The sequence below is a fragment of the Crocuta crocuta genome, unplaced genomic scaffold, assembly GCF_008692635.1.
Source record: "Crocuta crocuta isolate KB4526 unplaced genomic scaffold, BGI_CrCroc_1.0 scaffold164, whole genome shotgun sequence".
NCBI lineage: Eukaryota > Metazoa > Chordata > Mammalia > Carnivora > Hyaenidae > Crocuta > Crocuta crocuta.
Genome location: NW_027530016.1, coordinates 4,527,019 through 4,550,035, shown reverse-complemented (window position 1 = coordinate 4,550,035; position 23,017 = coordinate 4,527,019). Strand labels below are relative to the sequence as shown.

The 23,017-nt window shown below is 43.5% G+C and overlaps 1 protein-coding gene across 1 annotated transcript in view; it reads left to right on the top strand.

The window, feature by feature from the left end:
- Nucleotides 1-23,017, top strand: part of CRIM1 (cysteine rich transmembrane BMP regulator 1) — a 153,858-nt gene that overhangs the window by 29,536 nt on the left and 101,305 nt on the right. Inside the window, exons 3-4 of the mRNA XM_077764309.1 lie at nt 19,573-19,815; nt 20,835-20,955. Of these exons, the coding sequence (XP_077620435.1) occupies nt 19,573-19,815; nt 20,835-20,955 (364 nt within the window). The remainder of the gene's footprint in view (nt 1-19,572; nt 19,816-20,834; nt 20,956-23,017) is intronic.

The window sequence follows — 23,017 nt, the reverse complement described above, 5'->3', positions numbered from 1 at the left end:
AATCTGCAGTGCATTATCCTATCTAAGCCTTTTAAAAATTTTTTTCTTGCAAATGAGCATTTGAGCATATAAATAACATATATTATGGAAGCAATATGTAGAACACTGGGTAAGAAAAAATTACTTCCATTCTTGAGTATTCTACAAGTTTGACGATGGGATTTCTTTATTGTCTAAATCAGAGATTCTTGCATACTTTAGAATTCATTTCAATACATGATAGCCCTTTTAAAATGACAAATAAATTTAGGTAGTTTGTTTTTGGAACTGATTTTGAGAGTTTCACTGTACTGTATGAGGTAACTGGTGTCCTCCTGGGGTCCTGAGCCAGAGTCAGCCAAGAGTCATTGAGCCACATGCCCACGTAAGGTTTTTGGTAGAGCATGTTTTTAATTCTTTAAGATAATTACCTTGCTGATCTGGAGACCTTTGAAAAGTCCATAAAATTAATTACACCATGAGATACACCCTCTGCCCAGCTGCTTAAGCACTGGATCAGTTTTACCGGATGTATCAGTGTGATTGCAATACAGTGTTATAGTAATATCCATTCATTGTGTGTAGGCATTTCTAAAGTATGATAATAGTGATAATTACATGGTTATTAAAAGTGGAGGAGCTTTTGGGGCGCCAAGGTGGCTCAGTCGGTTGAGCATCCAACTTTGGCTCAGGTCACGATCTCTCGGTTTGTGGATTCAAGTCCCATGTCGGGCTCAATGCCAATAGCTCAGAGCCTGGAGTCTGCTTTGGATTCAGTGTCTCCCTCTCTTTCTCTCTGCCCCTCCCCTGCACGCGCGTGTTTGCGTGCTGTGCGTGGGTGCTCAAAATAAACACTAAAAAAGAAAGTTCAGGACCTTTTGCTGTTGTATGGTTAAGATAGGCTTGGGGAACCTGGTACATTTTTGCATACTTCCTGTTGGTGCCATCTGACAATTGTGCTTAATTACTTAGTCTATTGCCTTTGTTTCATTTGATTCTTTGACTTTACATTGTAAATTTGGTTCTATGACTTGTAAAAAGGTCTCAGAACTTTTTGTAACTATTCTGAAGTCAGCAGTAAATGGTAATTGAGAGCTAACAAGACCAGCTTGCTTATGTGCCAGGTATTAGTATAAGTGGGTGACATGCATTACTTCAACCTCGCAACAAGCTAGTGAGGTGGAGAGTTTTATTGTCCTCATTTTACAGATGAGGACACTGATCTAGGAGAGGTTACCCAGGGACACATTCTAGAGTGAGTGGTAGAACTTAGGTAAGCGGGTAGGTAAGTAGATCGATAGGCAGACAGGAAAAAATAGAAGCGTCAAGAGTAGGAAGGGAATAATCTTGCTGAGAGGTATAATAGTTCCCTGGCTGGCTGCTGTGTTGTAGGCATTATGTTGGGCATTGGGGGAGAAGAGAAGCACTAGACTCTAGCCCAGCCCTCATGGAAGGCACATTTGGTCATGGAATGCCAAAATATAAGTAATTAATGTTGCAGTGTGAACATTTTTATAAAATGGGTATATTGGGGCACCTGGATGGCTCAGTTGGTTAAGCTTCCGACTCTTGGTTTCCACTCAGGTCATGATCTCAGGGTTTCATGAGTTCGAACTCCGTGTCTGGCTCTGCACTGGCAGCACAGAGCCTGCTTGGGATTCTCTTCCTCTCTCTCTGCTCCTCCTCTATTTGTACTGTCTGTGTCTCTCTCAAAATAAGTAATCTTAAAAATATTTTTCTTAATACATAAAAGTTGATATACGTACGAAGTCTGTAAAAGTAGACTAAAGGAAGGAATCGGGCTTGTAGAGGAGACCAAGGGGAAAGAACATCTCACAGAGGAGAGGACTTGTTTGAACACAACCAGAATGTGCTTAGAGGACAAAGACCATACATTTTGTACTTTGTATCTCCGGAAAGTGCCAGGAGGTAACGAGTGCTCAGGAAGTGTTGGACAGATAAATGGTGGCAGTCTGACCAGTTGGGTGTATTTGTCCAAAGAGCATTGGAGGAAATGCTCCTCCCCCCCACCCCCTCCCCCATTGATAACACGGGGCCAGGTAGAGGTGCAGTGTGCTCTTCAGAGGTGGCACTGTGGGTATGTCCCCGAAAAGTGACATGTTTGGGTGTGTGACTGCCATGCTGCATCACGCATCACTCTGCTTTCACTTGGACCATGTCCCCTGCCAGGAATAGTCCCCTACTCCCAATCTCCTCGCTACACCTGCTTTAAACCCTGCCCCGCTTTTCAAGACCTTGATAAAGACAACACTCCTCCATAAAGCTTTCCCAGAAACTGCCATGCAGGTACCCTCTCCTTTCTCTGGAGTCCCAGCACTCTTTGTCACTCATTTGCCACTTACTGGCATATTGCATTGGGTCACCTCTTTAATTACTCTGTATGATGTTATTTAAGTTTTCCTGTATTGTTCTCTGATTCTTATTTTGAAAAGGTCCTCAGAAATCATCTGCTAACCTTCCCATTGATAAAGAGGAGCTGGAAGCTCAAAGAGTTAAAGAATTGTATGGTTCACATAAGCAGTTAGACTGAGTCTACCCCACAGCCTGATCCCTGTTAACTGGTGCTTTGCTTTCTCCTAAACTTGGTAATCAGTTTGTGGGGGTGGGGAACCATGGATCATGCTTAGTGTGAAACATTTATAAATGGAAGAATGAATACCACTTTGGCTCCCTGACTACTATAAAGATAATGTGGTTCCCGTATTATACTATGTAGACAGTTAAACAGACTAAGACCTCAACCATTAGATGTGTTTGTGCAGAACGACTATCAGAAGAGCAACTATGGGACAGCTTTCCTGTTCATTTCACCCGGAATACTATTAAAGATGGCGGTTTGATTCATTTCTTAAAGCTCACTTGAACAACTCAGTCAGCTTTATATATTTCTGACAGTTTAAACTTAGGTTGTTTATTTCTAAGTTTTGATTAAAAATTAGTCTGTTTTCCAATATAAAAACCCTTTTTCTTAATTTAATAACTTTTGCTTCACAGTGACATAATTAAAGGACGGAGATTAGATCCCACAGTGCCCTTGTCATTGCTACATGAGAAATCCTCCTCTGACTCAAAAAAGGAGGCTTACTGGTGACAAAGTCCGTTGTCCCCAACATCCTCATCAGGGATTCAGAAGAGGTGGCACTTTCTGCATGCATTCTTAAGTGAGCAGTGTATAGAAGAGTTAGGTAGGAGGTTATTGTTGAATAGGGACACAGCCATGACTTATGCAAGATTTGTCACACAGAAACCAACACAGTAGACCCTTGTGATTCATTGATTTCACATTCATATATTCAATTATTCATGCAACAAGGACCCAGAAGATCCATGACGTTTAGTCCTTTGTCATTTGAATCAGGTGTGCTCTGAAGTACCTGTGCAGGAGCAAATTGCTTAGCTGGTAACAAGCCAACTGCCCCGTTGTTTTTAGCTCATTATCCCATATGTAAGAAGTCATGAACTGGTCAAAACTTGTTTCTTTCTGAAAGAAAGCCAGGAGGAAGAAGAGTAATGTGAAGTCCTAGAAAGTTCTGGTTTCTGGTTCCTTACCAGAAAACAGAAATCTGGGACAAATTAGAAAGCTGGTGTGCTGTGTTTGGCAGTAGATTGAATCCCTGAAATGCCTGGTACAAAAACAAGGAAGAGCAATTCCTAGAAATGCCTCAGCAAGTGTACTGACCAGTGTAATGTTGCACTTTCCGGGGCAACTGTAATCTGTGGCATCATGCACCAATTAGTGTGTACAGGGACCTCAGGAATTGTCTCTTGTGGAAAGCCCGAGTCTACTGTATTTCCATTCTCCCCACCCNTTGCTAGGAGGCCTGGTAATGATATGTTGACTGAATAGCCTTCTTAGATTACAGCATTAATCTTGCAGGTGTTGAGATGTCTCAGATCTTTTGTTGTTTAAGGCTTTCCAATCAGATAAAACTAACATATAGCAGTAACCACTTGTATCAGATGCTGTTTTTTTAAAAGAGTATGTGGCTGATCAGATTCTGTTAGCGTCCTAGGAGGAAATCATCGTGAATAGGGAGGACAATGAAAAAGTGGTATCTCCAGGTAGAACTAGAAATTGGGGCAGTAGTCACCCTAGATCCTAGAATTCTGAGACTGGTCAGTAAGTCAGAGAGTAAGGATGGCTTCTTAATGTCTTGTTAAAAAAACACTTAGGGGGGAACCTAGGTGGTTCAGTCAGTTAAGTCTATGACTCTTGATTTTGGCCCAGATCATAATCCTACTGTTTATGAGATTGAGCCCCATGTCAGACTGTGTGCTGACAATGCAGAGCCTGCTTGGAATTCTCTCTCTCTGCCTCTTTCTCTCTTTGTCTCAAAATAAATATTAAAGAAAAACCATTGTCAGGTTCAAAGAAATACTCTTAAAAAAATACTTAGAATAAATGTACTCTTAAATCTTCTTTTTTAAATTTTTTTTTTAATGTTTTATTTATTTCTAGGAGAGAGAGAGACAGCATGAGCAGGGGAGGGTCAGAGAGAGAGGGAGTCACAGACTGAAACAGGCTCCAGGCTCTGAGCTGGCCGTCAGCACAGAGCCCGACGCGGGGCTCGAACCCACGAACCGCGAGATCATGACCTAAGCGAAAGTTGGACGCTTAACCGACTAAGCCACCCAGGCGCCCCTTAAATCTTCTTTATCTGTTTCACCCATTCCCCCTCCATCCACCGCCATGTGGCAACCACCAATTTGTTCTCTGTATTTAAGTGTCTGGGTTTTTTGGTTTGTTTTGCTTCTTAACAACAACAACAAAATGCCTTAGAATAGAAATTCACATACAGCCAACTGATTAGCTCCTGAATCAGTAAAGCTGGGAATTACCACTCCCCCTTCTTTATACCTGATCTCCTAGGAGGTTCCCTTTCACCCTTCCGAGGCAAGTTTTTATATTCTCAGTTATAACATGGACAAAGGATAGTATTAACATAAACCCTAAATTCTAAAAAGTAGCTTTCTGAACATAAGGATAGCTATGACTTCACAGCAGAAAAATAGTAAGAAAAGGAAGAGAAATGGAAAAGACATAGAGAAGGTTGGCTTTCTCCTCATTTGCTGGACAAAGGACCTACAATGCCTTGAAAAGGTGGGGCTGGCAAAAGTCTACAGTCAGTATCAGGACAGAGTCTGAATATTGTAGATCACAGGTGTCCATAGGATTTCAGCCATCACCAGGTATGGTATACGGATAAGTCAAGTCCACCACAAAACCAGAGACAGCAAAGAGGCACTGTTTAACATGTGAGGAAGCCATGGCAGTATGAAAGGATTTTACAGACAGAAGCGTTACAGACACTGTTGCCAAGTCAAGATCTCGACAGCAGATACTCAGAGGCTTTTTACTGTCTTTAATGCTGAGAGCTGCTGTGTGGTATTTATTACCAGCTTCTCTAGTCTTAGAGTTTCTACTCTTCTATGGCTGGGCTTTGTTTTCTGAATGGACTGGGGGAAATTGCCTAAAGGGCTAAATAAACTTCCTGGAGATTGGGTTGTTACAGAGGAACCCTATAGTATGAGGCCGTATGACGTGCCACACGGGAGCTGTCTCCTTCCAGGTCTCCAGTCCCAAGTCCCTTGGTGTTGCACATAGGTCTCATCTTAGCAGTCATGCCATTGCTCCCATCCTCAGCATATTTGATATGCATGTCTCCAAGGACAAGGCTCTGCTTGTGTGGAGGAGTAGTTTATCAGCACCTAAGTGGTGGACAGCACCACAGCCACCCTGTGACCAGAGGTTGCTCTTCTGACCCTTCTTAGCCACTCCACTTATAAAGGGTTACTTTTGGTTTGGTGTGTATACTTAACTGATTTCATAATAAAGGAGCTTTGTATTCACAATTTTAAGCTAGATTCTAAGCAGTTTTAAGTATTGCAGAAAAGATGAGTAACTGTCAGGGAAAGATGCACACTGTGGACCAGAGGATGAGATCGTTAGTATGATGACCGACTGTGTATCTTGGTGGAACCGATGCAGAATTCTCAGGAGACCTGGCTTCTGGCCCTGTCTCAACGTTCATTAGCCAGATGACCTTTGGGCAAGTCACTTGGCTTTGCTAGGCCACTGTTTTCTTTACTTACATGTAAGAATTTCTGGCTAAGAAAAATTTTCTTCTCCCTTGACACAGACGTACTGTAGATAGAGCCATTCCCACATTTCTGTGCAAGGTCAAGCATTTTAATTCCTCTCCTTTTCTTGTAATTAAACCTTCAAATCTTCAGTCCATCTATTTTTCATACCTTAATTACAGGAAGGATTAGATTGAATTGTTGAAATTAGAACCTAGGCTTTCTGCTTAAAGTTTGAGTGCATGGAAAATAGGCTCACTGATGAATAGGGTATACATATACTTTTATTAAAATATACCACTTTGTTACCAAGTCTCCTACATGGTAGTTGATGAGTATATATTTTTGGAGTTGATAAATAATAATCTTCCAGGTCATTTTAACATGTAGATCTTTGGTAAGAAACACCTACCTATATTGCTTTATTTGAGTGTTGCTCAATGGATTCTTCAGAATGCTTTATTTACTTTATTCTTTAAAGGATAGCACATGGGGCATTTGGGTGAATCTGTCTGTTAAGTGTCCAGCTATTGATTTTGGTTCAGGTCATGATCTCATGGTCATTGGATTAAGCCCCTGTGTTGGGCTCCACACTGAGCTTGGAGTTTGTTTGGAATTCTCCCTCTTATTACTCAGCTCCTTCTCTCTTCACGTATACACATGTTCTCTCTCTCTCTCTCTTTTTCTCCGTCTCTCTCTCTAATAAACTTTAACAAATTTTTAAAAATGGGCAGGATACTACCCTATTAACATGGTTTATTTCTTTAGAAAAATTATGGTAGAGGTTTCTAGTCCCTGCACCCATGTATCCATTCTCCTCTTTTCCCATAGATACAAAGTTTTGGCTACAAATATGGCCATCCAGAATAAGGCCACATCTCCTAGAGTCCCTTGCAGGTAGGTGTGGCTATGTGACTAAGTCCAGGCCAGGTGAAGGGAGTTGAAGCCATAATGCAGCTTCTCGCAGTATGCCACTTAGAGCTGTGCCCTCCCCCTTCCACTTTCTCTCTTCCTTCTGGTTGGAAGACTAGATGGATAAGGGCTCCACAGTATGTATTGAGGAGCAAATAAATGAAAGGAACTTAGGTTCCTAGCGGCTTTGTAGAGTCTAGTCCCCATCAGACATGTTAAAGTTAAATTTCATGACACTCTGATTCCAAATTATCACAAATTCCCAATTATTAGAGTGAATTTGTGAGAGTTGGTTCATCATATACTGTTTTGTCCCCTTTAATTCCTTCTGGTTAGACTGATTTATGGCGTCATTATGTCCTTTGCTGTATTTGAAAATATTTGGAGTTACGCTATCCCCCTGAAATGTGAGAGGAGCCCCAGCACTAAGCACTGTGTTCACTGGCAACAGCCCTAAGCTCTCCATGCCATCTGATCTAGTGGTCTGAACCGTGTGCCTGCCCTCTCCATGAGCTCCTCTCTGAATTTTATCTCAGGCCTGAGATGGTAGCTCCTTGTAGGCTGCTATGTAATGTAGAAGAGGATGAGGTTAGGCCTGTCAGGGTCATCAAGAATGTCACTATCCTTCTACGCCTAATGCCAGCTCTACTACATATCTGCAGAGAAAGAAAGGGACAGGAGAGCTTGGGAGGAGGAGAGCTGGTGGTAGAGCTTATGAGAGTTAAAATTTTTCAAACAGACATGGTTTAAAGCAGCAGTTCTCAAATCCTGGTGCCTAGACAGCAGCATTAGTAACCTGTGAATCTGTTAGCAGTGCACCTTCTCAGGCTTCAACCCAGACCAACGATATCAGCAAGTCTGGAGGAGAACTTCACAGTCCATGCTTTAAAAAGCCGTCCTGCACAGTCAGTTGAGAACCACTTCAAAAGAATGTTGGAAAGCCTGAGAGCGGTAGCTACAAGGGCCGTACCCCGATGGGAGTACGGAGTCCAGAAGAACTTTGGCTAAAGGAAAACCACTGGGTGGGGAATGAAGTGAGGAAGCACATTCTTCAGAGAGAGGAGTGAGAATAAGCCGGGTTCACATCACGCTCCTGGGAAGAGTCCACATACTGTACTCGTGTGTTTGGTTCGTGGAGCCCCGCTAGCCTCTGCTTCTCTGTTCAGGCGTTTCACCAGCCAGATGTGCAGAACTGCCTTTGTGTCACCGCGATTCTTAAATCGCTGGTATTTTGGGGTGGAAAAGGTGCTACAAACCCAGACTGTGATGAATAAGGAGAGCTCTTCAACCATCTACCTGGCAGCTTGGCAGGTTGAACCTCACCTTGCCCTGGGAGAGGGTTTTGAGCCAGGAGCCAAGCCCTTTAATGGCTATGAAGGGAAAAAAAAGTGGAATTTCCATGTAAGGGGCTACCAAGAATATAAGCGCCTATTTAATAAATTATTTTTTGAGATGCCTTTTCCATTTTGGTAGTTGAAGTTTGAAAAATGTTTGGAGTACTATAATTATCATTTCTGGGAAAAAATACACATTGCAGTATTTTTGTTTTTGCTGCAGGTCAAGTTGTCGTTCCGGATGGAAAGTAAACACGTCCCTTTGCTCAGCTGCAGCTCACATATTTGTAGTCTCTGGGTGCCCTCTTGGCGGTCGTGGTAGATGAGGGTTTACGCCGTGGGTACACAAAGAATACAAAGACAGCATAGAAATGTGGGGCCCTTTCAGGGGCTTGGCCCAGCGCAAGGCTGATTAGGAAGGAACGGTCAGAAGGGTGGAGAGGCCTTCAGAGGAAGAGTTGTGGGAAGGGAGTGAGGCTGTTCCGAGAGACGCTGACCGCCAGAGGCGGGCTGCAAGGAGGAAGCACTTTCTTATGCGGGAGGGCCTTTAGTAGTGTAGGTATGAATGTCGGGAGGCCTTTGTATGTCTGTTTGGGAGAGGCAGTCATTACCACTATATTCCATCTTGTCACTTTGCTAGCGTTGTGAGCCAGGCTGGTCAGCACATCTTGAATGCAGAAATAGCTGGGGAAGAATCTCTAGGGAAAACTACCTGTATGAGGCCGCTTCCTTCCTGCTCTCCAGACAGAGCAGAGACTGTTCTCTCAGAAAAGTGGCCTTTTTTTTTTCTTAAAGGAATCAATAAGGAAAGTAGTGGAAGCTGATAGAGAAACAGCACTGGAGTCCAACTTCTAGCATGCTAAGATGACTGTATGTGGGGCTTGCTAAGAGATGTATGTATGTGGGAATGTATATGGTGTACATATGTGTTTCATAATTGGCTTCCCCTTTATCGATAAGAGAAGACATTTAATGATCACGTCCGTGTCCCAGACGTTGTGTTGGGCATTAGGTTTAAAACAAACTGAGAGGAGAAGTGAGCTAATATGAGGGCCTAGGATAATGCCCTGCATGCATATATGTATGTGTTTATATATATGCCTATGCATGTATAAGTGGAATATGAAATATTCTTTTATATTTATGTAGCTTTTATAAATATTATATATTTATATAATACAAGCGAATGTGTTCTTATTATCTTTAAAACAATCTCATAGGATAGGTATTTTTATGCCCCATTTAACACATAAGTATACTGCACTGAGGAGTCTTAGGTTAGTCTAACGCAAAGCCTAGACTTCATGTACCAATTGACAACGCTTGGATGTGCCAGGCAGAGGACTCCTTGCAGTGTGTATTATCTCGCTTAACTCTTACAACAACCCTCCCTGAGGAAACCTGGACAAAGAGAAGTGTCAGGAAACGTGTCCAAGATCACACAGCTGGTTGTAGAGGAGCCAAGGTTTGAACGCACTTTCTTCTCAAATCTTGATAGGACGCAGGTAGGTATACTGACTCCCATATATGCCAGAGAGATAAAAAGTAGCTAAAAAGTAACCTCATTAAATGAGGAGCAAGGGGTACAAACAAGTATTTTATGTTAAGTAAAACAAATAAAAAAGGACAACGAGAAAGAAGAAATAAATGGCCAAGATAATTTTTTCAAAAATCTACTTCCATATATTTAGCCGCATGTTTTTTGGGACTTTTTTCCCCCCAGAATGTGCAAACCCTCATGAGAAACAACCGCTTGAACAGCTAAATAGCCTGCTGTTCTTTACGGCTGCTCTTGTCAGCAAAGAGCCATCTCCAGCCGTGCCCTGTGGTGCTCTCTGCGCAGCCTCTTTCCATGCTTCTCCGCGCCCTCCTTATTCTTGGTACGTCATTTTAATCACATAAGTGCAGGGACTTCTGAAGACCTCCGATCAGCACATAGTATTCTTTGGAGCCCTTCTAAAGACTTCTGAAATCCATATCCCACCTCTGGGACTCAGGAATTCGACAGAGTTGCTGACAATACCCTTGGTTTTTCTGTTCCTTGCTTCTTAAAGTCTCGTAAGATCTCATTTTTTCGACTCTACTACTAGAACTACATTGTTAACAAATACTGGCATTTTACAAGAAAAGGACTGGCTTCTCCTCTAATTCAGCAGTTACTGTAGGTCCTCCCAGAGGCCCTGCTTGCAGAGGAAGAGCTCGCAGAAGGCCTGGCTGGAGGCTGGAGGACGTCTGCAGAGACGCCTGCTCTGCCAGGCCCCCCCCCCGCCCCCCATGCCCTAGATGGGCAGCGCTACACCTTTCAAGGCCCTACCGTGATTTCACAAAAGAGCCTGGGTTTACAGCATCCCTTCCTCAATGCAGGGAAACTTGAAGCGCAGAAAGCGACTCACCCAAAGTGAAGATCGCGCAGCAAAATAGAGGCTTTGTTTGTATTCTGTAATGGATGTGGCCTTCCGCTTCAGCACCACCGTGGGGAGTTCTTCATTTCTAAGGTTTATACCTCTATGACATTTTCAAACTGGTACGAAGATTCCTCTTAGGATGTTGCTGAACTGACAACGCAAATTTAGTTAATGTAAGTTTCCCTCATTAGTCGTTTTCCCATTCTCTGGTAATTTTCATTCATTTTCTGGGGACTTGTGTTTACAGCTTTTTAAAAAAGGGAACGAGGTATTCAGAGAAGTTTGTTAGGCAAAATTAGTCTTTTTGAAAGCACTCTTCTGGATTTTGTACATTTATCCAGACCATCCTCTGAAGCTTTATTTTATCGCCAGGTTTCTAAAAATAAAATCATGGTTTCATTTTGAAAGTTGGTTACTGTGTACAGATAACTAAATTTAATCATATGAATGGCAAATCCTCTGGGAATAAATTGAATACATGTTCATGGTGTGAACTAATGGATGATGAAATGAAGCGTCCTGGACTCAAAATTGTAATAAACTTTGGTAAACTGTGATTTAAAATTCAGTGGGATGTATGCAGGCCGTGTTTGGGATCTGACTCTCCCACTCCCTGCCCTCTACCCTTCTCTCAGCTATTTTTGCACCTACCAAGGAGCTCTGACCTCTTCAGAGAAGACTCCAGAGAACTTGTTGATTCAGAGTTGCTGAGAATTAAAGCAGCCTCAGATCCCCTGGGAGTGTGGCATATTGGAGGGAAGAGGTGCCTAGAACAGTGAATCAACTTTACAAACGTCCGGGGACTTTACAAATCCTGATACCAGTGTCCCAGTTCCAATAATTCTGATTTAATTGGTCTGTGGTATACTCTTGAGCTTCTGGATGATGAAGCTCCCTAGTGATTCTCATGTGCAGCCAGGATTGAGAATCATTATTCCAGCACGTGAGAATCACACGGAGGGTTTGGTCAGAGACATTGCTGGGCCCCACTCCCAGTTTCTAATACTGTAGGTCTGATGCGGGGCCTTAGAATCCGCATTTCTAGCATATGCCCAGGAGATGCTGATGCACTTGTCTGTGGCCCACTGTTTGAGAACCACTACTCACGACCACTGAATCACCTGGAAGTCTTGCTGACGTGCAGATTCAGTAGGTCTGGCCTGGGCGTCTGAGTCTGTATAGCCCTAACAAGTGCCCGAGTGACGCTGATGCTGCTGGTCCAGGGAGGCTCTCCCTTTGAGTAGCAGAGCTCCAATGTAAACCATTATTTTCAACCCAAATCAGTAATATCCCACACTGAAAAGATGTGTGGGCCGAGAGAGTCCTTGAGGTACCATGAGGCTCAGCTTATAGTTTGGACCATTTGCTGGCAGGCAGATCTGGAGGGCTCAGTGCTTCCTTGGCATTTGGCCAGCTGCCATTTGACAGGATGTTTGAACATGCCCTTCGCAAAGCTCTATTGTCAATAGGGAACTCCATTGTAATGGCTCCCAGTTTGCTCGGAGGAGTAACACAGTAATTCTCAGCTCTAATCACACAATAGAATCACCCAGGGAGCTATTAAAAGTATTAATTTCTAGCCTCCTCCTCCAGAAATTCTGATTTAATTGATTTAAGGTGGCATCTAGACAGTGGTATATTCTTTTTTGCCCCCCCCATCCTAAGTTTAGATTTTATTTAATATCCACAAAGAGACATTTGCATTTCTGGAAATTTTTCACTAAATGCCAATCAATTAATCTTTATGTGGGGAATTACAGGGATCAGTTGGAAAGGTATTTTGGTTCAGAAAAAAATTTCTCATCACTCTTTTTTTCTTCAGGAGATTGAAGTTCATTTTATTTCCTTAGGAATTAAACACAGCACTCAATGTTTCCATGCATATATGTGATACGGTAACGTATGCAGGAACTCAGCAGGCCTTATCTGTGTGTTTTTTTTTAATTTATTTTTTTATAAGATTTTTTAAAACTATAATTTATTGTCAAATTGGCTAATATACAGTGTGTAAAGTGTCCTCTTGGTTTCCAGGGTAGAGTCCTGTGATTCATCACTTACATACAACACCCAGTGCTCATCCCAACAAGTGCCCTCCTCAGCGCCCATCACCCATTTTCCCCTCTCCTCCACCTCCCCATCAACCCGCAGATTGTTCTCTGTATCTAAGAGCCTCCTATGGTTTGCCTCCCTCCCTCTCCAGACAGTTGTTATTCTTAAAAGCTTGCGAAGTGATTGGAATGGACAGCCAGCCTGAGACCCACTAAAGTATCGTACGTTGCAGCTTTACGGATCGTTTCATTTTTTTCCCTCTTATATCTTGCTAATTTATATTCTAGGATGCAAAGTAGCTTTATTAGGTAATGAAAACAATTTAGTATGGCACTTGCAACAGACCGCCAAGAAAAGGGTGTATGTAGATTCCCTCTCTGTGAAATCCTAAATCCAGAGTGAAAGAAAGTGCTGGGAAAGTACAGCTGGTGTTTCTGAACAAGCTGAAAGATGAAATATTTCTGGGACTGTATCAACAAGCCTAATTTTTTCCCCTCGGGGTTATGATTGTGCGGAACGAGTCTTCACCGCGAAGCTTGCCAAAAAAGGTTATGATAAAATCGTGGAATGTGAATGAAGAGAATTCACAGTGTAACTTTAAAGGAGTCAGTCTCTAAATTTAAAAACATAGGGATGACATGTGTCTTATATTTGTAATAGAAGTTTTCAGAACAAAATAATGCTGGATACAAAAACCAACCAAACAAACAAAACTACCTTTTATTGTGTGATGTCTGTAAGGCCAAGGAGCAAATGAGTTTGGGAGGCTGGCCGACCAGAAAGTGTTGAGGACGATACTGAGGACCCTGAACTCTGTCTTTATCTTTGCAAATTAATTTTGCGTTCTATGTGTGAGCAAAAACCAGAGCTGCTGACAAAATATACAAGTAACCAGGGAAGCCAATGAAGAAAGTTGAAGTCCCTTTTGCTTTTGGTATTGTGGACCAATGAGAAGATTGTCGGCTTCAGAGGCTGTGCCGCTTGCTTTGTGACCTAGGGCAAGCTTCTTAACCTCTCTGTGCCTAGGTCCTCATCTGCCAAGTAGAAAGGAAAATGTCGCCTCTTCACAGGGGATGTATGAAAGGAGAAAGAGAGGGGCATGGTGCATTATGCATAGAAGGTGCACCATTAATAAAGATTGCTTTCATTTCCCTAGTGCAGTCGTGAGAATTGAATCCTTAATGAGAAACATTATCTGTCAAAATATTTTTCCTGTACGTCTTTATTGGTATTTCCTACCTGGGAAATACCTAGTTTAGATTTCTTCTTCATAATTGTGAGGTATGTTCTTACCTTAGCACCTTTACCCTTGCAGGTGCCTCCATCTGAGACTCTCCTGCCCTGCTGTTTGTGTGCCTTCTCCTTTCTTTCATTCAGGTCTCTGTGCAGCTGCCCTGCTCACCCGCCGGCTACACCCGCGTTGCTGATTCTACTTCAGGGCATTTATCACCGCCTGGCACCATGCTGTGTAGCTCTCTGTTGATTGAATTTTGAATCCAGGAGGGCAAGGACTTTGTTTTATTCCCAGCTCTAAGCTCTGTGCCCAGAGCCCTGGCACATGGAAGTCATTCAGTAAATATTTGTTGGATGAATGAGAGAAGGATTAGAGATTTCTCAGACTGTACCTCGGCTGGTACTGTGAGGAGATTTGCCTGCCAAGACCGCCAAGTGGCCCCTGTGATTCCTTCACTGATGCCATAACTACTCCAAGACTTCAGAGGTCCTAGAATCTTCCCCTCTTTGCTCTGTGCTCTGCCTGCTAAATTCTGGGATCTCAAGTCTAATCCAAAGTTGGGGTCCCTTGAAATGTCTCTGTGATTGGAACTCACAAGGATTGTGTCCCAGTGATCGTGTGCTGCACGCGCGCGCATGTGTGTGTGTGTGTGTGTGTGTGTGTGAGAGAGAGAGAGAGAGAGAGAATCAGGATAGATTTCAGGAAAAGGACCCAGCACCCAGCAGTTGATCTCGTAGCTAGGTACCTGTCTGAATTTCAGTAGTCCATTATATGCTGCCTGTTTCCCATTAACAAGTATGCAGCATTTTAAGTGACCATGTCAAGAGATTTGGAACGAGGAAGAAAGCTTTGGTGTCAGATGTGTGGGACTCTGTGGAAAATCAGATATAGCGAGAATCTGGCAATATAAGTTTCTTTTTCTTTTTTCCCTTCCCATCTAGTAGTTGTTATTTTGGCTTTGGTTTTATTAAAATCTGTATTTGAGCAGAAAACTCTTGAATGTGATTGCTACTTGTAGATCATAATTGCACTTTCCCTGTTGACCTAGGAACCTGGAGAAGATCTACAGTTGGCCGGCATGTGGTCACATGGGTTAAAGTGACTTAAATTGATACGCACTTTTCATTATTACTGTAAAATCATTCTGATACTGAGTGACCCTGTCAGTATTTTAAGGGCTATCCTCTTAAAGGAAGATAACTAATAGGATGAAAGAAGCTTATTTTCTCTCCATGACCTCTGTTACAAGTGATTCTGTCACTTTAATCTTTCTATATCTGGGGCAGTTTTTTTTTAAATGCCATTTGCAAAGTGTTGCTGAGGCAACCAGACTGAAACCTTGTTAATTAACTTAACTATCATATATAGATTTGTTAGGCACCGTAGGGGAAGAGTCAGAAGAGGCTTCTTTTCAAATGGATGAAATTTAAAATTCAGAGGTAATATCAAAAAAACCTTCTAAATGAATGGGAAATACGTGTGTGGCTGTAGTTTTCTCCTTATTTTCTTCATGGGAGAGAGATGGCATGGAGACATAGATGAATAAATGAAATCTGTTGGAAGAATTAATTTAGAAATGGGCCGAGAAAGAAAAGTATCATAAAGACACTTCCCGATGCTGTGGTAACCATGGCTGGGTAGGCAGGTGATGGCTGGTTGTGAGAAGGTGCTAGTAAGAGTTCTAGATAATCCATCAAGATCTGAAAAGACCATTAAAAGAAGAAAAAAGCTAAGAACGTTAACAATTACAAAATGAAAGATACAAATCTTAGAAATCTAGGTTCTTTAAAAACGTCATTTTACAAGTTGCCAAGTCAGTGTAATAGGCTTGAATCTTGTGCCTAAAGTTAAGAGCAAAACCTTAAAAATTGAAGTAAAAAAATGATAGCAATATAAGGAGTTACTGGTTCATAGTGGATAATTTTAATAGATTCTTTGTGGAAATTAGATTTAAAATGTTAGAAGCAGTCTGAATGTCATAATTAAGCTTGATTGGATAGATTTGCAAGTCTACATTCAGTAAAGGGGAATACATGTTCTTTTCAAATACCCATGTATTTTAAAAATGACCTTAGGCCATATTTATACACATATGTGCCAACATTCATTCATTCTCTCTCTCTCTCTCTCTCTCTCTCTCTCTCTCTCAAGAAACTAACAGAGTAGTACAGCATATGTTCTCTGGCAAGAGAATAAAACAAATTCAGGAGGAGGAAAGCCAAAAATATTTACCTATGCAGAAATTTAATAGCATTCTTCTATAAAGTCTTTAAAGAGGGAATCAAAGTTGAATTGTAGATTACTTAGATATGAGTTACATTGAGAGTCCTATAAAAAAAAAAAATCACAATATAACCAAAGCAATATTTGGCCTAAAGTACTGAAATCATAATTGAAATTGTTTGCTTTTCTAAGAAAATAGAGGAAATAGAAGCCATCCAAGCATTACTCTTAAAATGCTAGAGAAAAAACAAATAATCTGAAAGACAAAGAAGAGTTTCAGAAACTTAAAAGAACTGATGAGCACATAAACTACAAACATAAAGAAAGAAAGAAATGCTTGGTAGCAAAACCTGAAATGAGTTTGAAACTCTAGATAAATTAGATACTTCTTACTATACAGCGTTAGTATAGATGATTCTAAAAGAGGTAGAATAGTTGAAGTCTAATAACCAAAGAAATCTGTCCCTTCTTTCTTTAAAAAAAATACCAAATTCAGATAGTTTTTACACATGGGTTGTATGAAAACCTCAAAGAATGCATAATTCCTATGTGACTGAAACTGTTTTGTAGCAGAGAAAGGAAGAATGAATGATCAATAGCTCACTAGCCCATTTAGTATAACCCCAAAGAGCTACAGTAAGTATTAGTCAAGTTTATAAGCTTAAAAACCTTAAAATGTTAGGAAGTCAAATCTGGCTCAGTCTTTAGAAAGAGGCTTTACTCTAAGAAAACAATGAAGATTTTAAATCTGCTGATTGATTGTATAATAACTTACGGGGAACGCCAACATGATCATCTTGAGAAAAGTTGAAAAAGATTTAACTTCATAAGATTTAACTAACCTCATTTTTAACATTCCTAAATCCCTTTGGACAGTGATTCAGGCAGTGTCGGTGATAGCCTACCTTTTGTATTACAAAGGCAGGTTTTTTTTTTTTTTTAAGTTTATTTATTTTGAGAGAGCGTGCAAGGGAGAGAGAGTCGGGGAGGGGCAGAGAGCGAAGAGAGAGAGAGAGACTCCAAAGCAGGCTCTACACAGGCAATGCAAATCCTGACTCGGGGCTTGAACCGATGAACCGTGAGTTAGTGATCTGAGCCAGTGTCGAGAGTCGGACACTTAACTGACTGAGCCACCCAGGTGCCCCACAAAGGCTTCTAAGAAGTAAATGAATCTCTCAAGTCTTGAACTGCAAACACACCACTAGGTGACAACATTGAAACCGTGAAGCTGAAAGAGTGGAATAACTAGGAAGGTGTAAGAATGTTAGGTTATAATGAAAGCATGTTTTATTGAAGCATGTATTTGGAAAGTCTGATCGTATACACCAAGTATTTCTCAGGATAAGAATGGAATAGAATGTGATACAGAATAAAGTTCATCGCAGCGCATGAACAAGAGGAGGAATGAAGTGTTGTTTGCAGTTAAAGCCACAGAGCTCTTGGTATGAGCTGCGTGTGTGCATTTGCCAGAGAAGTCATCCATGGAATGTACTTCACAAACTCCATCTCCATCAATCCTCGTACTGTCAGGATTCACTTTCTCCTTCCCAGCTTCTTGATTTGTTGTGTCCACACTGATGGATATGCCAGAGTGGGATTCCTCTTATGTTCTGCTCACCAGGCAGTTGCTTGGGGTTACCGTAGGAAAATAGGATATATGCCTTCTCCATATAGCCTACTGTAGCCACGCTGGGCTCCCCGCTCCTCTGGGGACACGCAGGATGGCGTTAGCTCTTCCCACCACAGGGATGCTCTTCTCCCAGATGTCTCCATGGCCCGCTCTTTCCCTCCTTCAAGTCTTTGTTCAAACATTGGCTTCTCAGTGGTGCCTGTTCTGACCAGATTATACCCCCCCCCCATCACTCTGGTTCCCCCTTGCTCTATTCCATTTTTTTCTCCATAGCAGTTAGCCCTCCGCTACTACACAGTTTGCTTATTTATGATGCTTACCATTTATTTTGTGTCACCCACCACTCTGCTGTAAACTATATGAGGGCAGGAATCTGTGCCTGTCCTTTTTACGGTGCAGCTCACTGCTAGAACAGCAGGTGCTCAGTAAATATTTTTTAATGAATTTACTACAACTGTGAGTAGGAAGGCTCTCCCATCATATATTTTGATTAGACAGGAAGTAGACAAGGAAGACAGTCAGTGAAACGAAAGATACAGCGATCAAGGTAGGAATATCCTGAGGAGTACTTGGTTTTGGAAATAGATCTACTTTTGTAATAAAGAGATGAGTGGTCTGGAAGTGAGGACACCTGGCTCCCTGTTTGACTTGTATCAGTGAGCACAGGTACAGACTATAATTTTTAGTTTAGAAGAATAAACTGGGTGACCTGGATCTGACCGTGCTTTGTGATTCTGGATGGGTTTTACTGTAGAAAAGACAGAGCTAATGATCATGTCCCCCAGTACCACATGGCATCATTTTCACCCAACATCTTCTGAACTCCAGCCCTCCCTCTACTCCAGAGATCACGGGGTTATGATGATGTGCTCTGAGTTTGATTCAGCCTTTTCCTCAAGGACATAATGTTGGTGTACGTTTCTTAAAAGTTTAAACCAAGAGACTCAGCTATGGGCCGGGGCTCCAGAAGCTAGGGCTTTGCTCGATTTATTTTTCTTTTCTTTTAAAATGGAGGCACAGCAGTGGCCAGTACATGATACCCAAGGAAGGAGAGGGGCATTTGATAGATCTCTGCTAGAGACTGACATGCCAGATGGTGTTTAGGGACGTTACATTGCCACTTAGCTCCTTCTCCCTCCTGCGAAGCTTCCCTGTCATAGAATCCAGTGATCTTAAGTAAGTTCATCTCTTCAAAATGTAGGGCTCAGAGATAGAATTCTTTGGTGTTGATAATCACCTGCCTTTGTGTCTGGTCCCTGAAGTAGCCAGGATGTGTTTGTGGGTCTATTTCGGGATTTTAAACATACGCTGTTTTCAGAGAGCAGCCCTTAAAACTCCTTTTTTAAGTTCAAAGATCTTTCGATCAGTCAGTGATGAAGGTCTCTTCCCAGATCGTGCACGTCACGTAGGCACCTTCCTGTGCCACTCTTGATTTTGGTGGGCACACCAAACATGGATTATTCACAAGTGAGCGGGGAGGTGGAGAAGGCCACCACGGCCCCCCAGCCCCCCTCCCCCCCATGTCTTGTGCAGATCTCGGGAGATTTTCATGGCCGGCTGAGCGGAGTGTGATGGTTTCCACCGGGTTTCTTTCTCTCCCCTTCCGTCCGTGAATCGATCCTCAGGCAGGACTGCCCTTGTGCCTGACACCAGTGTTCCACACTGCCCCCCGGGCATGTGCTAAATTCTTTCTCTCCCATTTAGAAGAGAAGCCAGATTGCTCCAAGGCCCGCTGTGAAGTCCAGTTCTCTCCACGTTGTCCTGAAGATTCCGTTCTGATCGAGGGCTATGCTCCCCCCGGGGAGTGCTGCCCCTTACCCAGCCGCTGCGTGTGCGACCCTGCGGGCTGCCTGCGCAAAGTCTGCCAGCCGGGATACCTGAACATACTAGTGTCCAAGGCCTCAGGGAAGCCGGGAGAGTGTTGTGACCTGTATGAGTGCAAACCAGGTACGCGCGGGCGTCAGGTCGGCGGCCCCGCTTCCCTGCAGCCCAGGGTCGCAGGCCCCGCTGCCGCCGCCGGCCTCCCAGGGAAGACGGGCTTTGTCGCCGGCACTCTGCACACCTGCTATCTGACTGCTGTCTTCCTGGTCAGGGTGATAACCCGCTGGTGCACATGTGCCTCCAGATAGGGACCGTCTTTTTTCTTCTCTCTCTTTTCCTTCAAAGACTGCTTGATGCGGGAAGAGGGTTGAAAATTGATGGTGCTGTAGCTCCGTGCTCCGTTTGCCCCAGAGAAAATCAGAGCTTTCTTTGGTAGACCTGTCACTTGATCACATTTAAAACCAGTCATTAGATGTAAACAGAAAGATGCATGTGTGACTACGCACCGAAATGCCAGAAGCGTTAGAGTAAAACCTCAGCTCCCATCTTCCTCCTTGCCGATCCCTTGCCATCGTCCACTGGCTTGATAGCATGTGCTGGGTCTACTCGGACTGTGTGCTCACCTCCTTTGCTACGTTTGACTTGTTGTATCCCAGCTACTTCTTGCTTCGCAGTATTTCTAACATCCTGGTTCTTGTGCGTTTCTAATACGGCCTGTGAGCAGGTCTAGAATGTAGTGATTTCCTCTTTGCAAGTTTCTAACCATTGGTCAGACTTTTTTTTAACTGCTGGGTACACTGAACTGCTGTTCAGCCTCAGGCAGAACAGTCCCTTGTCCGGCTCTTGCAGTGTTCTGCCAGAGACGCGTCCGGCTGACCCTCGCCATCCACGTAACCACCGCTGGCTTCCCTCTCTCTCCGCGTCTTCGTTCCTAACTCTCAAGGTCTTGTCCCCTGCCTTCCTGGCACAGATAGGGGCCCTGCTGCCACTCCCTGGCCTTGACTGAAATGAAAACATCAGTGCGACGAGTGGGTTCTGGGGAGCAAGGAAACCGCAGACATTTGCGAAGAGCCAGTGTTTCCTTTCGGGGACTCCGAGTGCAAGTAAATGTAACAGTAAATGGTGCCTCTGTTTGCCCCTTCCAGTTTTCAGCGTGGACTGCAGCACCGTGGAGTGCCCCTCCGTTCAGCAGGCCGTGTGCCCCCTGGACAGCTACGAGACTCAAGTCAGACTCACGGCGGACGGTTGCTGCACCCTGCCGACAAGGTTGGTCCGTCATCAGTGATCAGCCCTCCTCTGTCTCGGGGGTTAGCATCACCGAAGGCACACTTTCAGGCACGCACTGCGCCCTCCCTGAGTTACCAGGGAGACAGAACACTCTCCTGTTTCTCTGGAGAAATCCAAACCGCTCCTGTGACTTGGTCTTTACACGTCTCGTTCCTCGGATCAAAGCCAGGTGTCCTCAGGTTAAGTCAGTGCCCCTTACAGGTTCTTCCTGCCGGGGCGCCTGGGCACTCGACAGGCACACGTGTCCCTCAGCACGCAGCCAGGGAGGCAGCGGGGTGCTGGGCAGAGTAGGGACATCACTGCATCCTCTGCAGTGAGTCGTCCCGGTTCTTACGTGTCGTGTCCAATGGGGTGAAACGCTCCAGGCCCCACGGAGCTGCTGCCCACGGAATCCTTAACATTTGCCATCACGCATCCCCTGGACCTGCTACTTGCCGGGGCAAAGAGGAGTCTAGGCTCTGCTGGTGCTTTCTAGAGAAGCAAGCCAGCCCTCTTTGCCTTGATGGGGAAAAGAGTTACTCTCATTTTAGTTGTAGTAGCAGGACATCCACTTAGGCCTACAGGACCAGGCTCACTCCAGAAATTGAGGGTCTCCAGGTCGCGTCCTTGACAGTCTCCAGAGAACCAGCTGGCCCTTCGTGCTTGACTTTGGGGAAGACCGTGTTCAGAAACATGGAGTTTATAGTTTCTCCTGCAGAGATGCCCTCCCCTCTTCCCTGCCATGACCTCTGCTCCGCCTTTCCAAGGCCACTAAGGCATCATGTGGACTAAGTTGACTCCTTTCTTTTTTTTTTTTTTATTTAAAAATAATTTTTTTTTTTAGTGTTTATTTTTGAGAGAGAGAGAAAAGAGAGCACAACTGGAGGAGGGGCAGAGAGAAAGGGAGACACAGAATCCGAAGCAGTCTCCAGGCTCTGAGCTGTCAGCACAGAGCCTGACACGGGGCTTGAACCCACAAATGATGAGATCATGACGTGAGCCGAAGTTGGATGCTTAACCGACTGAACCACCCAGGAGCCCCTAAATTGACTCATTTCTTTCTCCTGTGCTCTGCATTTAATATCCACAGCTGAAATGGGGACTTCCTTAGCTCCCTTTCTAAACCTGTCCGTCTGACCCATCCAGTGCCAGGCACTTCCCACGTGTGTTTATTACAGGAGCCATTTTGATTTTACAAATGGCCCTGTTAACATATGAATACATATGGTCCGTAGATAAGTGCCAGTGATTTATAGCCCATAATTGGAGTAGACATCCAGAGTGTGTTGTGACAATTTCTTTTCTTCTCGTAAAACAACACGAGTTCTTCCCTGACCTTCACCGTGTCAGAAGCTCTGGGAGCCTCTCAGATGTGAGTCACATCCCTTGTTGTATCCGTTGTCTGGTACCATAAAGCAGGTCAATGATCTTTGTGGAGGGAACGTACTCACAGCAAGCAGCCCCCTCTTAGGACATTACAGCGTGATGACGTATGTAAAGATAGTTGGAAAGGGGCGAAGCATTGTGCAAATGTGAGGTATTACAAGTCCGTAATGGAGGACCAGGGAGCGGCCCTCACAGTAACAGATGTCCCTTCAAGGTCTTCATGCAAAGGAAGGTGGCACGTTATATTAGAGAACCTAATTAATCACAGCTCAGCCAGTTGTTAATTAACACGTCCTTCAGTGAGTAAGAGGGACAATTCTCAAGTCACTGTTAAAACATGGCACCCATATGCGTGTAGGAGGAACAGTAGGCGTTTTTACAGTCTCTCCAGGGGATCGAAGTGGGTAAGAGCTCCTGGAAGACATATTTAATCTCAGTTTAAGGAAAAAATTTTCTCACAACTAATGAGGTACGGTGATGAATTGAGCTGCTTCCTGAGCTCCCCGGAGCTGGGGAGATTTCTTTCCATCTGGGTGGCCACCTGCCAGGAATGCTTAGAAGAAATGTTACATTGGAAAGGAGGTTCAGCTAGATGCCTTCCGTTTTATCTCCAAGCTTCTATGAGTCTTATAAACATAAACCTTAGGATGCTTATTCTTGTGTTGACATAATTTTG